This window comes from Diplotaxodon limnothrissa, linkage group LG8 (genome assembly GCF_057381915.1).
Source record: "Diplotaxodon limnothrissa isolate DT_005_m linkage group LG8, D_limnothrissa_male_GT1.1, whole genome shotgun sequence".
Lineage (NCBI taxonomy): Eukaryota > Metazoa > Chordata > Actinopteri > Cichliformes > Cichlidae > Diplotaxodon > Diplotaxodon limnothrissa.
Window position 1 is genome coordinate 31,410,275 of NC_140603.1, and position 18,253 is coordinate 31,428,527.

Genomic DNA, 18,253 nt, shown 5'->3' on the forward strand with positions numbered 1-18,253 from the left:
GGTTTAATGACCACAGCCTGTTTTCTCGTGTTGTTTTTTCTTAAATTCCCCTCTATTTGTTTGTTGTTGTTGATATAACGTCACTTGCGAATGGTTCATTGGTGGCTGCACATCTCAGTTTTCACACCATTTCTCTCTGCACTCATTGTATTTGCTCTGCCTCCAATGCTGTGATTTACTTCACAATCACACAGCACAGGTACATACACAAGCAGACAGACACACACACAGCGATTTAGCGAACATTCAACACCCCACCAGTTACTTTAAACATGAACGCTCTGAGGTTTGTCACATACAATGTTAATTAGTTTGCTTCACTTGGGTTTTGACAGCCTCGGTGAGATGGGCGCGCATGGAGTCGTAGATCAAAAGAGACGGAGATTTGTGGAAAAAGCCACCCGGTCTCTTGACATAAACTCAGCCACTCGCTCATCTTCTCCTCGTCCATCCAGCCCTTTGAGTTAGCCTTGACGATGACGCCGCCCGGAAACTTTTCTTTTGGCAAAGTCTTCCTCTTGAAAATGACCATGGGTGGTAGTTTCTGGCCATTAGCTTGGCAGCCCAGAACTACAGTGGAGGATGACTTCTCGTTCTCTGTGGTGCGTATAGATACCGTACTGGTCCCTGTTTTCTTGACAGTACGGTTCACGGGGATGTCAAAGGTAAGGAGGACCTCGTCCATGCTAGTGATGTGTTCTGGCCGGATCTTCTTTTCAGTGATCTTATTTTGGCAGTAGGTGCGGAAAATGGCCAACTTTTCTTTGTAATCGTTTGGCAGTTGCTGTGAGACAGTAGTTCTTGTGCAGATTGAGAGATTATGCCTTTTCATAAAACGGAAGCACCAAGAAGGTCGCCCTCGAAAGTTGTTAATCTGCACGTCACGTGCTGCTGTAGCCTTGAGTCGAATAGAGACTGTAGAGACACTTCTGCCTGCTGTTCTCTGTTCAATAACCCACTGTTCAATTTTGTCCTCTAACTGCGGCCATCGCGCCGTGTTCCCTCGGAAACTCCTTTTGGTTGTCTTTACTTGTTTTAGGTCATCTTCTTGCTTCCTCCACTTGCGCACCATCGACTCATTAATGCCGAATTGTCTGGCAGCTGCTCTATTTCCATTTTCTTTTGCTTAACTAATTGCTCGAAGTTTAAAATCCGCTTCGTAAGCGTGTCTCTTCGCGGGTGCCATTTTGGAGTCGTTATACACACACAACACAGTAATGTTGTGTTGAAGCACAGTACGTATTACTCCGCGAGGCTCCTGGCAACAGTAACCATAATGCTCCAAAAAGTGGCACTAAAAATCTTTTTTTGACAGATTTTTGAGCACAGTGTGCCACATAAAACCGGTTCGAGGTCAGTAAGCACAAACCAAAATTCATACATAAGGCGCACCAGATTATAAGGCGCACTGTCGATTTTTGTGAAGATTTAAGGATTTTACGTGCACCTTATAGTGCGGTAAATACGGTAAAACAAAGACATGTAGCCATATTAATTAGCAGAAAAATAAACTTGACCATTAGCAACAGTATTACAGATCCAGAAGGTGGATTTATAATACTTAATTTATGTTTTCAAAATATGGATCACTAAATGTTGATAGGCCCTCCTTTTTATTACATCTTCACTTCACTTTCAGATCACTCTGACATCACTCCTATAATAGGAGGAGACGTCAACCTGGTATTTAATCCACAAATTGATATGCTCAGTACAGCTGTGAGTCAAAGGAACTGGAAGTCTACCGACATTCTCAAACAACACATGAGTGATTTTGGTCTTTGCGATGTTTGGTGTTCATATCAGTGGACATCAGAGTGGGAAAGATAATAATGACCTTCCAGGAATATAACGGTGTTTTTTTGAAAATCAGGAAAGACAAAATAATACACAAATAAAATAGAACCGAAAATGTAATCATTAGAAGCTCCCTATTAACATACAATTAACAACCTGAGAAAACTAAAACTATAGTTAAATGAAATAATTAATAATAATAAAACACAATTTCTGACACAAATGCTGCGTTTGAAGAACTTTAAACATGGCAATAAATCTGGAAAATTCCTTACTAACCAGTTAAAGATAAATTAAGAAAAAACATCTATAAGGATTCAACGGAGAACAGTACTGCACAACAAATAATTAGGAAACGTATATTCACCCCAGATTAATCCATGCTGACATTGAAGAATTTCTTAACAATATAAATCCACTGAAACTAAACGGCTAACAAATGACAGCTCTGGATTCACCTCTCCAGTGTCTGAATTTCACAAAGCCCTACAGCAGGGGTGCCCAATCCCGGTCCTCGAGAGCTACCGTCCTGCAGCTTTTAGATGCATCCTTGTTCCCACACACCCGAATCAAATGAATGGCTTGTTATCAGGCCTTTGCCAAACATGATGGCATGCTGAAGAGGTAATCAAACCATTTGATTCAGCTGTGTTGGAGTAGGGATGCATCTAAAAGCTGCAGGACGGTAGCTCTCGAGGACCGGGATTGGGCACCCCTGCCCTACAGCATCTCCCAAACAATAAAGCCCCAGGTCGAGACGCTTTTCCAGCAAAGTTTCATCAACATTGGCACCCACTTTTTTCAGAATGGTAAACCAAATTCAGAATGAACTCTGCCATTGTCAGTGTACTTCTTAAACCAGCCAACATAAGGACCCTACATAAGGAAACCATTTGACCAGGTAAACTGGAAATTCATACACCTCTCGAAGCACATCAGCTAGGACAAACAACCTTACTCCCCAGCTTCAATCTACAGAGGGGCACCAGACTGGGCTGTCTGCTTCCCCCGTTGCTTTTGTCATTTTCATCAAACCACCAGCAGTAGCAATCAGACACAATGTAGATATTAGAGAAATTCAAACTGGAAATACAGACCATACACTAAGCTTATTTGCTGATGTTTACTTTTGCGTGGTAACTCACAAACCTCTTTTCTGAGGACAGACACTCTTAATATTATACTACTCCATCAGCTGAAGCAAATCAGCAGTTCTGCCTTTGAATTGTAATTTTCAGAACTGCTCCACCACTCCAGTACGGTCAGGTGACATTAATTAAATCTGGGACTCTCCACCATCTACCCTAGAACTGAAGATGAGAGGTGAAATGTCTTCAAGCAACTTGAAGAAGTACAGATGCTTTTCTTTCCAAGCTCCTTACAATCACCTGGATCAACTCTGTTCAGGTCACCTCCTCCGGTCCTAGCTGTTTACTAAAATAGAAAGCGCACGATTAAACAATCAGTCCCAACTGCTCTGCCAGCCCTCATGGAACTGCCTCCGAGCCCGCTGCACAGCCTCTCCTTTCCAGCAGAGCCGCAGGCCAGAACTCGCCACGTAGCCATGACCATCTGTGCCTCCAGCCTATAGAGCACCTTTCACTTAAATGGCTGGAGAGCCAGATACCACTGGGTGATCCAGACATTGAGATCCTTCATGCGGTGAAGCTATTGCAACAGTTTTTGGTCTGAATGAACATCCCAAGAGATAATAACGAAGGCAGTCGACCACCCACCAAATTGCCAGACATTCCTTCTCCACTGTGCTGTATATGGCCTCTGTCTCAGGGCAGTCGACCCCCCTTACCTGCTGGGGCAAAACAGCCCCGAGCCCAGTTTGAGGCATCCATCTGCAGAATGAAAGAAAGGGAAAAGTCAGGGGTGTGGAGCAGAGGTTCCCCACAAAAAGCCTCTTTGACCAGGTCAAATGCTGCCTGGCACTGACCCATCCTCTGGTGCACGTTCTCAAGTGAGATCAGCCAAAGTGTTGGTCAGCTTCATGAAGCCAGACACAAACAGCCAGCCCCAAAAACCACTTCACGTCTTTTTTGGTCATGAGACGCAGGCAGGATGTTATAGCTGTATTTTCTCCATCTGTGGACACACTTATCCAACTCCCAGGTGGCACTGCAGATACTGTACCTCTGTCTGTCCAACCACACACTTCTTCCGGTTGGCCGTCAGCCCTGCCTCAGGCACTCCAGGACCACCGGCACATGCTCCACATAGATGTTGTTATGGATCATAATCTAATCCAGGTAGGGAGCAGCATATGAAGTGTTTGGATGCAGCACTTGGTCCATGAGAAAGGTGACTGGGGCTCAGAACAACAGAAGTGTGATGAATTCGTGCAAACCATACAGAGTGGAGAAGGCCCGTTTTACTTAGACTCTGGAGACAAGGATCTATCCCCTGGATATATCCAGTACCTAACCAGTCTAGGAGCTCATCGACCCAGGGCATAAGCATCAAACTGTGATACCTCATTTACCTTGTGATAATCCACACAGGAACTACAAGAACTATGGGGTTACACCAGGAACTGTGGGATTCTTCTGTTACCCCTATCTCCAGCATAGCAGCCAATACAGTGTGAGCTATTTGCCTTTTATGTTCGGGGAATCTATAGGGAAGTGCATGCACAGTCACTCAGGGTGCTTTTCAAAACAGCGCTCTGTGAGAGTGGTATGACGGGGCAGCAGGGAGAACACATCTGGAAAAAGCTTTTGTAATGCAGCAACTCATACAATACAAAACTCTCCATAGAACAAACTATACAGGACAAAGGATGTTCCACAAAGGTCTTGCAGACTCTAGCATATGCAAACACTGCAGAGGTAACTCTACTGAGAACTATATACACACTACCGTATATGGTCTTGTACACCTGTTCAGAGGTTGTGGCAGAGACCAGGGCCGTGCAGAGGTTTAAAGGGGCGGGTGCTCAAGCCCCTCTAGCCCCCCCCTCTGCACGTGCCTGGCAGAGACCTATCCACATGGTTTAGTTGACATATCCCAACCTCAGCCAAGCTGTGCATCTTAGCTGATGTAAGTGAATTAGATATGGAAACAAATACATCGCATAGTCCTCACTGTGTGAAGGGGGCCCGGGAGCCAGTATGTGAACGTGGACCGAAGCGCAGATCAAACATGGAGACAGCAGATAGATTTCTCACAGGCTTTATTACAAACACGAAAATAAACTTGAAACATGAGGAAGGGAAATGTAGTGTGTTCGGATGTGGAGTAACTGCAAATAAAGGAGAACATAGTTAGAAGGGAAGCGAAGGGAGCTGAACCAGAGGTAGATGAAGATTGGTTTGAGTTGCTTGCTTGGCAGGTGGAGCACGTGGGGCTCTGAGGGGGAAGGAGATGCTCCGGGTAGCATTGAGGGAGGCGAGTAACTGAGTTTGTTTCTGACCGTAATTCCTTGTGTTCCAGAGAGTTCCAGGCTTCTTCTCTTTGTGTGCATGGTCCAGGGCCCTGGTGCTGGGGTTGCCCATTTTCTGGTTGGGACCGTGCTTGTGTGGGTGCACTGCATCCCCTTGGCTGCTTCACCTGGTGGGGTGGGTAGGCCCACACTGAGATGTCCGGTCTGTGCCTTGGGGGCTTTTGAGAACCTGCAGGCTTATGTGCTGAGAACTACATGCTTTTTCCTTCCCCGCTTCTTCTGACAGCACAACACTAACACACGTAATATCACGAGGGGGAATATATGCCTCACAGGCCTCAATCGGTAGGACTTTGCTCACTGTGCTGCACAGCCATTAATTACACTGTAGTCATTACAGTTCAGGACACATAACCATACACATAGGACGTCTGGGGACATATGTGATACCCAGAGGTTGGTGGGTGGGCTGCTGAGGCGGTAGGGCTGCTCAATTAATCGAATTTTAATCTCGATTATGATCTGGGCTTTCAACGATCATTAAAAATGACTGAGCCGATTATTAGCACCTCCCTCGTGCTTTACTCTCGCGCTGCTCCGTGTGGCAAATCGAGCGCACCTCTCTGCATTTCCAACACGCGTCACAACAATTAAGAGGACCCGAGGGAAGCTCGGAAAGCTAAGCAGAAGTTATTTGGACAGGAGAGTGGCTGCTGTTGGTTGAAAAGAGGTAAAAAAGACTTCAGTGGTGTGGAAACATTATGGGTTCGCGGAGTCAGACGTGGATCAAGTAGACATAGTCTGTAAACTTTGCTACGGTGTCGTAGCTGCACCACAGAGCAACACTGCAAAGTTGACTAAACATAGATGTTTACATTTTTCATTTATTTCTTATATTGCAAACATTTGCACTGTTATCAGTATTTGCACTATTTTATATTATTTTTTAAAGTCATTATTCAATACATTGTTATTGTTAACCCTTTAAAGCCGGTCAGAGCAGCACGCTCCATTTTGCGTAACTATTTTTAAATCCCTGTAGAACCTGAACCATGTAAGCTAGCGCAATAATTGTTTTGCATATGAAACCGGAGGAGTTGTACTTACATCTGATGCCATCAGCTTGTCCTCGGTCACGGTTTCCTTCCACATAAAGCTTTGCAAAAATTGCATAAAAAGCGCTTGCAGGAACAAAAACACAATATTCCAGAAACACGCTTTGCCGATCCGATCAGCTGTTCGTAACACTTCCCACATTGAAAAGGAGGTCAGCGCGAACTATCGGATGTCCGCCATTTCCTGCCCGAAACCGGAAGTGACGTCATTTTCGCAGAAAATTTAGTTTTTTACTTGTAGGCCTTAAAAGCCTATACTGGTGTTTTTATAAGTCATGTTTGACTTTTCTGAATAGTTTCTGGGATGCTTGGAACTCAAATTGCACTGCTGGAAATAGTCTATTTTGATGCATATGCTGTTTTCTTTGCAAATTTGCATCATAGGATTGTTTTTCGTTTTTCCTGCAGTATATAAAAATTGCTGTATCTCCAAAATAAAACTATCAAGACACTCAAAATAAATTTCCTGTTGTTGTAAAATATTTTTTACAATTTTTTTGTATTTAAAGTTTTGAGGGACAAACCTCTTAAATTTCTCCAAGTAGAAATATATGCAAAAAAAACAAAAACGATTTTCAATTTTTTTGTAGTTTTTTGCACTTTTTTGCAATTAATGTAGTTACTATGGACTTAATGCATACATATTATTAAAATATGGGCTATAACAGTTGTATTGATGTATAGCAACTTGAAATGCTCCCACAAATGGCACTACAGCATGTAAAAAAATAATATAAGCTCTGGCGGACTTGGTTCTATGGTAGGTCTTAAAGGGTTAAATAAATATCGTCAAATAATCGAGATCTTAATTTCAGTGAAAATAATCATGATGATCATTTTTGCCATAATCGAGCAGCCCTATGAGGCGGCGATGAGCACTGTTGACCATCTGCTCATGTCTCCTCAAATCTAATCGCAGTCTAATTTCCACACTCACCCAACAGGCCACCACTGCACTGACATAAAAAGAAACATACTGCTCATACAAACGCTCACAATCTTCTCCCACATATGACAAAATTGTATGTTTGAGAATCTTGCCTTGTTGTGTCTTTCAGGTGCTTTGTGTTTTGTTACAGATGCAGCAGTTGGAGACCCTGTTTGCATCAACCTAGACTCTCCACCTTCACCAAACTGGCCTCCAACCTCCTGTCTGCTTCAGCACAACACCCACTCTGATAATAATGTAAAAAATATATATATATAAACAAAAAAAAGATTAACAATAGGAGCCTACAGAGAGGCCATAGTTCTCCTCTTGGTAAAACAAATGTGTTTGGCACAACAAAGCATTCAGGCCATGATTCTGTTTGCTAAAACTACCACACATGACAGGTAAAGAGATAAATAAAGAAATGAGCAATGGGTCCAATATAAGGTTTTGTGTGTGTGTGTGTGTGTGTGTGTGTGTGTGTGTGTGTGTGTGTGTGTGTGTGTGTGTGTGTGTGTGCTTTACCAATTCGTTGCGTTCTTCTGACAGTAGAGCATTTCTATCCTCTAACTTCCTGACGACGGCACTGAGCTCAGCTATCTTCAGCTGAAACCTCCGAGTGTCACGATCCTCCTGAGACTGAGCACAAGAACGACAGCCCAGGTCAAAGGTCAGCCACCAACCAAATGCCTAACTGCAAACTGCATTCAAGCATCATCAGCGAGGTAGCATGCAAACACATGAAAAATCTAAAGTTTCTTTTGTATTTTCATACAATAGGAATTTCTTCAACACTGAATTACTAAAAATATAATTTGAAACAAACTGAAAATCAAACAGAACAAACTGAAATCTTAAGAGAATTCAGTAACAGTACAAATGGTGTTAAAAGGTGAACCTCTAAGGAACTTTGGCACAAAGTCAACAAACCTTTACAGAGGACTTTTACTTATAGACATCCCATTTTAGTGTTCTATCACTCTCTGATAACTAGTCAGTAAAATTTTAAAAGGTCCATGAGAAAGTTGAGTGCATCTTTCTGCTAGAGTGTTAAAGGTCTGGTTAGCTCCAAGTTTGTTTTAAAAGCCTAAGTTTTCTGTCTCTCTCTGTCTACCTTAGCCCTTTGAGCCTGGTCTGTAGAAGAAGACTGCACATGTAGTTTGTGTAGACACCACATTTCTTGAGGTGAAACAGCAAAAAGTTTGGCTGAAGTCAACCTGTTATTGGCCTTAATTTCCGGTCTCAAATTAGCCTGGATGGTAACTCAGGACTTTACCATGCTGTACACTTCAAGACTGTTAGGATGGCTAGGAAGGCCCTGAAACACTCTGCTGGGCAACTGGGGTATTATTTATAAGAAAGATGCCTCTGGTGGTATACTTTGAGAGAAGTACAGCGTGACTCAGTCTAACTATTAGGGGGTATTATACTGTGTTATTTAAAACATGTTGGATATTAGCAGTCACAGAGCAGTCATTAGGTCAAGTACCATCTCAACAATGATTATGAAACTGACTCCCAGCCCACTGTTCGTCAGTGGTGCTAGTTTCAGTCATTGTGCAAACGTACTGTTTATAAGGTTGGAAATTTGCAGTCAGACTGAAGAAGTCACCTGGATGTAGGGCTGCTCAATTAATCGAATTTTAATCTCGATTACGATTTGGGCTTTCAACGATCATTAAAAATGACTGAGCCGATTATTAGCCCCTCCCTCGTGCTTTACTCTCGCGCTGCTCCGTGTGGCAAATCGAGCGCACCTCTCTGCATTTCCAACACGTGTCACCACGATTAAGAGCAGCGGTCTCCAACCTTTTTTGCGCCACGGACAGTTTATGCCCGACAATATTTTCATGGACCGGCCTTTAAGGTGTCGCGGATAAATACAACAAAATAAAACCAGTACCGGTACCGAAAAAAATAAGATTTATTATATTTATATATTATATTATATAATAAATATATTTATATTTATATATATTTATTCATAACACACGTGAAAAGACCCAGGAAAACAGAGTAAACGATAAAAACGATAACAAAATAACTCTGAAAACCGATAAAAACCCTGAAAACCAGACATTTCAAGCCTGAGCCTCAACTCTCGCGGCCCGGTACCAAACGACTCACGGACCGGTACCGGTCCGAGGCCCGGGGGTTGGGGACCGCTGACTAAGAGGACCCGAGGGAAGCTCGGAAAGCTAAGCAGAAGTTATTTGGAGAGGAGAGTGACTGCCGTTGGTTGAAAAGAGAGGAAAAAAACTTCAGTGGTGTGGAAACATTATGGGTTCAGTCAGACGTGGATCAAGTAGACTGTGTGTAAACTTTCCTCGGTGTCGTAGCTGCACCACAGAGCAACACTGCAAAGTTCACTAAACACAGATGTTTACATTTTTCATTGATTTGTTATACTGCAAACATTTGCACTGTTATCAGTGTTTGCACTATTTTAGATTATTTTGTGACAATCTTTAAAGTCATTATTCAACACATTGTTATTGTTAAATAAATATCGTCAAATAATCGTGATTATCATTTTTGCCATAATCGAGCAGCCCTACCTGGATGAGTGACAAAAAGGTTCTCCCACTGAAAACGTCCAGATAAACAGAATCAACCTTTTGGGGTTTACTTACCTGGATGATAGAGCATGCATCAAGATACCAACTCAACAGTTTGGAAAGGGTTAGTGTTAACACATTCAAACACAGTTTATATGAACTATATTTGAAGAGTTTCAGTCAGGTTTCAGAGCTCATCACAGTAAACAGCTTTAGTGAAGGTTACAAATGATCTGTCCAGTAGACCTCAGTGCAGTTACAGCGATTAGACGATGCACTGCTGTGGTTTCTTTAATCATATCTAAATAACAGACTCCAATTTCTTCTTTACACACTTAGGTTAATTATAAAGTTCCACAAGGTTCTGCACTAGGGCAAATATCAGTATCAGGGCAGTGTCATTCAAAGGCTTGCCATACATTTTTACTGCTATGAGGATAATACCAAACTTTATCTACCCATCAGGGAATGTCTTAAAGACATAAAGACCTGGATGGCCGCTAACTTTCTGCTTTTTAATTCAGATCAAACTGAGGTTATTGTACTCGGCCCTGAAAATCTTAGAAATATGGTATCTAACCAGATTCTTCCTCTGGATGGCATTACCTTGGCCTCCAGTAACACTGTGAGGAACCTTGGAGTCATTTTTGACCAGGACATGTCCTTCAATGCACATATTAAACAAATATGTAAGACTGCTTTCTTCCATTTGTGCAACATCTCTAAAGTTAGAAATATCCTGTCTCAGAGTGACGCTGAAAAACTAGTTCATGCATTTATTACTTCCAGGCTGGACGACTGTAATTCATTATTATCAGGAAGTCCTAAAAACTTCCTGAAAAGCCTTCAGCTGATCCAAAATGCTGCAGCAAGAGTCCTAACAGGGACTAGAAAGAGAGCAGATTTCTCCTGTTTTGGCTTCCTGTTAAATCCAGAATTCAAAATCCTGCTCCTCACATACAAGGTCTTAAATAATCAGGCCCCATCTTATCTTAATGACCTTGTAGTACCATATCACCCTATTAGAGCACTTGGCTCTCGCTCTGCAGGCCTACTTGTTGTTCCTAGAGTATTTAAAAGTAGAATGGGAGGCAGAGCCTTCAGTTTTCAGGCCCCTCTTCTGTACACACTCACTCTACTTTTAAAATTAGGCTTCAGTTTTGTGACATTTTAAAAATCTGTCTCAACACAAGACCACAGCACTGTCTTGGTATTGGTACTTGCTGTGGTCCCTGATGCTGTTTGTCCTCCCAGTATTAGTCACCTGAACACATACACCTGTGCAGGTTTTTGGATGGCTCAGTGAATGTTGAGTATATTGATAGTTGATGAAGAAGGAGCCTGATGTGGGATGTTAAAAAATACACAGAGCCCCTGAGAGCTGACATTGGGGAATGTTTGCTGGATTATTTTAGCTAAACTGCTGCCTTCCTTCTGGTCTATGTGAACAGTGAAGGGAAACACTGCAGACACCACAGTAGGGAGATGCTGCCTACTGTCAGACGCTGATCTCTAGCAGCATCCAGCTGCTCTGTAGGTATTATCCTGTCTTTGACTGCTGCGGTTTGGTCTGTGGTGCTGTGAATATTCGGTGAATACAGCAGGCTTGTATCACTAAAGTCACAATCATAAATCGCAGCCATGACGACAGGCTCAGTCCCAGTGGTTGCTGAATCTGCTTTGTTTCTGCACTGGTGCAGGCTTGTGCCTGGCACACAGCTGAGGGTGACACAGTATATAAGTCATGAATCAGTAGCACAACACAAACAGGAACTCCCACTGTAATGCTCTGGGGCTTTTGTGACATGAAGCAAATGAGATGGCTTTTTCACATGCAGTTTAAACAAGCAGGAAGAGGTGGAGCTTACAATGTGAGGAGCGTTGTTGGGGTTAGGGTTAAGAGTGGGGTGGTTTAGCCCCGCCCTCTGTGCATCTCTCAGGGCTGCAATTTGCTGTTCAGCAGCCTGAGTCTGCAGCTGGAGGCGGTGGGCGTGTCCAGCCTGCAGACCGAGGGCTTTGTCCAAAACACTGACAGCTCTGTCCTTCAGCTTTATCTCATCCATCTGCGCACAGACAGGTGAGAGACAGACATTGAGACAGGTTAGAGGAGACGGGGTTAGTCAGCTACGTCCTTCGGTTTTCTCTCTCTTCAGTCAGGTGAGACACAGACAGGTGAGACGGACAGGTGAGCGACAGACAGCGAGACAGATTAGAGGACGCAAGGTTAGTCAGCTGTCTTTGTTTTATCAGAGACAGGTGAGGGGTGAGAACTGAGGCTTGGGTTATTTCAAACACACAAGTGAGAGTCAGGTCCAGAAACAACTTTCTAGTCTTTGTAATGTAAAATGAAGCAGGTGATTTTTGTACCTGAATGACTCGTGTATAGCACACTGAGTATCTGAGCTTCGGGTTTGTCCAGAGAAATCTGCAGGTGCACACGCTCATAAACAAGCTAGAGTCAGAAAGTTTTGTGACTCTGCCCATGATAAATTATTTTGGCTGATGTCTCAGGTAACCTTTGCAGGATGTTAGTGCAGCTGCTTTGGTGCTGGATCTAGTTTGCATCTGTGATTTTACTGTGAACTTCCAACCCCATCATATGTAAGCGAGCAGTACGTTTACTTACTCACTAACCTAAAAGGTGAGATTAGTGTAACCTGGTAACCACCCACACAAAGTCTTGGGGTGCGAATTTGTCCGTTCTACCTTAAAGGAAGTATGTGAGGGAGGGTTCGGGACCGAGGACAGTGGTCAAAATGAAATCTTGAAAAGTTTTCGTTCCATGGCCTGAGGCATGAACCTTGTACGTGATACCGTATCTTACTAATGTGTACGTGATAAAATCACAGATTTTTTAACTTTGAGAGAAATAAGTTGGGCCAGCAGCTTAGGTTGATGTCTTAGGTCATCGTTGTCCCCGGCGGAGTTTCAGTGAGCCGGTGTTCAGCCTCTGTACTGCACCAGTCTGTGTTTGTGTCGTACCACTCCGTGTTACTCATGTATTCACTTTCATAATAATGCATTTATTCATCAGAGTCCACCAGAGGAACGCTCCAGTTTTAGTGGCTCATTCATCTGCCAGTTTCACATTTTTCATCTTATTCAGAGACAAGTTGCACGATGTCTATGGTTTAATATTTTTAACTGACTGCACAACGACAGCTGCTTGCTCAATGCTTTGGTCAGGTTTAAACTCTGCATCCAAACAGAAAACGACCCTTCACGCTCGTTTTCTATTTAAAAAAACGCCGCTGGATTGATGATTCCCATGTTTCCAGAGTCACAGCAGTTGGGAATTTCATCTTAACCGGGACTTCATTTTTGCCAGAACGCATTTTTGAGTTTTTAATAAGCATAAATCTGCAGGAAGTCTAATTCTACATTTAAATTCTGTTTTTATTTTTTCATCAGAACATTACACAACTCCACCAAACCTGCAGTGGAAGAATAAACAACTAAAATTGTCTTTAAACATTAATATAGTGAGACACTCAATTCTAATCCATCAAATTCTACTGTGTGTTAACGACAGAGCTGTGATCTGATAAATCTGTTTACTTACAGTCGCCATTTTTAGTCTCCTGTCTTCAAATGAGCTGAACTTCATTATTTTAGTAGACCTTCTCCAATTATACTGAACAAAGTGTTTAGAGCACACACGTGCTCACATGCTTTGGAGGTCACATTTTACGCCAACTCCCGCACTGACTGCCCAGGGTCGTCATGTCCACGGAAGATGCAACCCAGGCCGCCCCCGAGCAACATGGCGGAGGACTTTCATCGATCATCTACCCACCTTAGATGTTGCACGGGATGAGGCCGAAGCAGCTGCAGCTGGCCGATTATGCTCATACAGCACACAAGTGCTGTGTGCAGCAGCTGTGTTTCTTTCATTCTGTCTTCTGTGTTTAACCTCTTTATATTTTCTAGGTTTACCTTTAGTTGTAATGCTAATAGTAAAGCTGTCCATGTTTGTGATATGTCAGACGCTTCAGTATCCAAACCACCGACCTTCTGATTAGCAGATGAGCCGCTCGGCCACCTCAACACACAGCGCCTGGTTATGTGTAGCTATCATGAATGTGTAAACAGTCATGTGTGCGTCACAGGCTCCTACCAGGCGGCGAATCTCTCTCTCACAGTCTCTCTTGGTCCTGTTAAGCTCCTCTTGGTGTTGATGATGAGCTGATCGCAGCTCGGCCGCTCTGGCCTGGCAGGCCTGCTGAGCCGATGTCAGCGCCTCCTCAGCATTCCTCTTTGCTCCTCTCAGCTCAAGAATCTCGTGTTGGAAGCGACAACGCTCCGCCTCCCAGCTCCTTCTCGCCTCCTCCACTTCCCCCAGCAGGGCGCTCCTCACCTGAATAGCATGAGAACAAAGAGCCAATGGTGTCCTCTGGCGGTAAAGAACGAATACAGCCCAGATGCAGGTATTACAGCTACTGTGCTGCAGGGGTCCTCTTCACACACTGAGGTTAATTATGGAGTTCCACAGGGTTCAGTGCTAGGACCAATTCTGTTTACATTATACATGCTTCCCTTAGGCAGCATCATTAGAAGACATAGCATACATTTACACTGCTATGCAGATGACACCCAGCTCTATCTGTCCATGAAGCCAGATAACACACACCAATGAGTTAAACTGCAGGAATGTCTTAAAGACATAAAGACCTGGATGGCCGCTAACTTTCTGCTTCTTAATTCAGATCAAACTGAGGTTATTGTACTCGGCCCTGAAAAGCCTAGAAATATGGTATCTAACCGGGAATACATTATGAGGGGTTGTATGTTAAACAGCTAAAGCTTTATTTTCCAACAGCTACTATGCCTAAAATGAGAAGTGTTTGAAATTAAACATAACAGACTACATTTTTTCTACAGTGAAATTGCAGAGGCAGCAGCAGTAAATGATATTTATTACTGGGATGTGCAGAAGCTGAGAACAGCTGATCTGCTGGCCTGCTTCATGGCCTGCTTGTGTCACATGCTTGAGTTAAATTCACTCTTTGCCAACCTCTTATGTCATTTGTGCAGTGTGATGCACCCAGGTGCAACTCGTTAACCAAGCTAGCATTAGCTGATAACTTAGCACTCCACCCTCATCCAAATATATTTGTCTCAAGAGACAAGAGACAAGAGACAAACATCACCGTGGCCAAGTTCATATAATATGTGTGTGCAGTGGAGGAGGAGCTTAATGCAGTGAACACAATATGGACAGATGGATGGTGTCGGACAGGTGTGCTTTAGGTGGTTCACCTTGTCTGTGGATCCATCCCTTAAGGTGAGCACCAGTCCATTAAGACGTTGGATTTCACCATCTTTGATCTTTATGACCCTCATGAGCTCCATCTCATGTTGCCGTAGTAACGTCTCCCGGGTGAGTGAAAGCTCCTTCTGCTTCTCCTCGTGGAGTTTGGTCCTCAGCTCAGTCACAGCAACCGCCGCCCGGTGATGCTCTGCCTTCAGCTCCTGACTTTTCTCCCTCTCCAGTCGGCTCACCTACAGTACTCAGTATTATCATTACATTACTCTGAGTACTGTGAAATTTTTGCAGTAATCTTTGTGGTACTCTGAGTTTTTTCTTGATGCATACTCAATCATCCAGGTAAGAAAATCCCAAAGTTTGATTCTGTTCATCTGGATGTTTTGAGTGGGCGAGACGTTTCATCATCATCCAGGTGACGTCTTCAGTCTCAGCTGACTGCAGGTTTACATCCTTATAAACAGGACATTTGTATAATGACTGAAACCAGCCCACTGAATAAACAATGGGCTGTGAGGTTAGTTTCCCCCCACAGAGTAACAGAGTGTGCGCTGTTAAGTGCCAGGATTTATACATCGGGGAAACCAAACAACCTCTGGCTAAGAGGACGGCACAACACAGAAGAGCCACCTCATCAGGCCAGGACTCTGCAGTCTATTCACACCTACAGGCCAGTGGACACTCTTTCAATGATGAGGATGTAACATCCTGGACAGGGAGGAACGCTGGTTTGAGGGCGGAGTCAGGGGAAAGACCATCTCTGAATGGAGGAGGGGGCCTAAGGGTCCATCTGTCACCATGGGGGCGATCGTGGCTCAAGAGTTGGGAGTTCGCCTTGTAATTGGAAGGTTACCGGTTCGAGCCCCGGCTCGGACAGTCTCGATCGTTGTGTCCTTGGGCAAGACGCTTCACCCGTTGCCTACTGGTGGTGGTCAGAGGGCCCGGTGGCGCCAGTATCCGGCAGCCTCGCCTCTGTCAGTGCGCCCCAGGGTGGCTGTGGCTACAATGTAGCTGCCATCACCAGTGTGTGAATGGATGTGTAAAGCGCTTTGAGGTCCTTAGGGACTAGTAAAGCGCTATACAAATACAGGCCATTTACCATTTTACAATGCTGTGATTGCAGCCATTCTCCAACTCTCTGTGAAAGGTACTCATGGACACTGATCAGTGATCATGTCACTTTGCATACTAATGATCATAAACTGAACTCACAGCCCATTGTTCATTCAGTGGGCTACTTTCAGTTATTGTGCAATGAACTGTCTATAAGTTTGGGGAAACCTGCAGTCAGCAGAGACTGAAGACGTCACTTGATGATGAAACATTTCTCCCACTGAAAACGTCCAAATAAACAGGATCAACTTTTTGGGATACTCTGGGTTTTGTAGTCCTTACCTTGTTCTTTTCCTGTTGTAGTTCGATCTGGATCTCTGTCAGTTTTGCTCTGAGCTCCTCATTGGCTGCTTGAAGAGTTGCCATGGTGTCCAGTCGCTCCCCCTTACCCCGCCCTCCTGCTCCTCGCTTTGACATCACCACCTGCAGGCTCCGCCCCCCACTCAAGTGTTTGTCAATCTGAGGTTTGACTACATCTGCACCTGTGCTCGCACACACAACCAAGAACACACAGTCAGTATAAGTAGAAGCACGTCACACTACTACACTACTGGTGACCATGCTGAGATCTCTCCAGGCAGCTCTCTGGGTAGTTATTTTGAAACACTGCATTAACTCCTAGTTGCCAGCAGTGATGATCCCAACCCAAACTACTGAAGAATATACCAAAAAATGGACCACACGTCTGCCAAGAGAATGTCTGAGAATGTCCACAACATGAGGGCAGTCATTAATCTGCTGCGGCATGGTTTAGATTGCACACAGCTTCACGTCCACACTGACAGGGATTCTCTTCTGAGGCGTTCTAACGTTTGGTGGCCATGGGCTGCAGTTACACCAAGAGTGTAGAGCAATCAATCAAACACAAAAACCTCATCCAGCGCAGGAAACCAAAACCAGAATCATGGTTGATAAATCTGATGAAAACCTCTGTAAGTGTCTGACGTCATTCCAAAATAAAGAAGCTTTTTCCCTGGAAGTTAAACTTCTAGCGAGCAGGTTCCAGATCTTCACCGGCAAAGGAGAACTAGACTTCAGTGTGGTAGCGCAGCTGCATACTGCTGTACCAAGCAGTACACAGAGGTAGGAGCACTCTGCAACTGTGGCTGCACAGCTACACACCTTCTTACTCACCTGGCACTGATCACATGTTCGATGTCTGACAGGTGACTTCTCTGACAGAACAAATACATGACTGTTTCCATGGCAACAGCAGCAGCACATAGCAGTTGTCATCAACATATTAACACACACACACACACACCTAAGGGTCTAACTGATAAATCACTCACCGTCCAATTGAAAGCCCTGGACACTGCATTGCTTTGCGTGTGTGTGTGTGTGTGTGTGTCAGTAGATTAGCCTTCTCTCCACAGCATGCTAACAGCAGCTAGTTCACACAAAGTGTGTGTGCTGCCAGCTTCAGCCTGCCTTTACCTGTCTGCCTGTGTGTGTGTGTGTGTCTGTCTGTCTCTCTGCCTGTGTGAGTGTCTGTCTCTCTGCGTGTGTTAGCAGTTAGCTCCTGCCAGAGTGTGTTTGTGTGTCTGAGCTGTTAGCATCTCTGCAGCCTCTGCTGGTGTCACCTCCTCCTCTTCCTCCTCCCAGCATCCCTCACTCTGGAAGCTGAGTCCTCTGAGTTATGTCTCCCTCTGCTGGTCACTCACCTCCACCACACCTCACTGCTTCTTGCTGCTCCTCATCTCCACATGGCTGATGAAAGGCTGGCTTTTGTCTTCATGATAAAAAATGATCATGAAACAGGAACAACGTGAAAACTGTGATTTGACACACACAGGTGATGAGCAAACTGGACACAGGTTTGCAGAATAAAGATCAGAACAGGAAGTGGCAGAAAATGAATAAAGACGACAGCTGGTTCATAAAGATGACTTGTTCATATTTACTATTGAAGTGTTAATTACTGAAAAATATGATAGGAGTGGGCTCTAACCATAGCTAACCATAGCTCGACTGGCCATCAGGCAATCACCCTGATGGTGATTTTTCCTTTTTATGGGCCGATAGTTTTTTTTTTGTCGTTGGGAACGGTATAAACAATGAAAAGTGGTGGATTGCCCAGAT

The 18,253-nt window shown here is 44.1% G+C and overlaps 1 protein-coding gene across 3 annotated transcripts in view; it reads right to left on the reverse strand.

Annotated features, from left to right (window-relative positions):
* jakmip3 (Janus kinase and microtubule interacting protein 3) overlaps positions 1 to 17,121 on the reverse strand; it is a 40,304-nt gene extending 23,183 nt beyond the window's left edge. For 2 of the 3 annotated variants that reach the window (XM_085361672.1, XM_085361671.1), the window contains exons 1-5: positions 16,454 to 16,588; positions 15,052 to 15,294; positions 13,910 to 14,149; positions 11,661 to 11,855; positions 7,760 to 7,873 (exon numbers count right to left, since the gene is read on the reverse strand). In XM_085361672.1, coding sequence (XP_085217798.1) covers positions 7,760 to 7,873; positions 11,661 to 11,855; positions 13,910 to 14,149; positions 15,052 to 15,294; positions 16,454 to 16,588 — 927 coding nt within the window. Of the gene's footprint in view, positions 1 to 7,759; positions 7,874 to 11,660; positions 11,856 to 13,909; positions 14,150 to 15,051; positions 15,295 to 16,453; positions 16,654 to 17,099 lie in introns of those variants that run through there. The other variant, XM_085361670.1, reaches the window with a different exon arrangement.
* Positions 17,122 to 18,253: the final 1,132 nt, after the last annotated feature.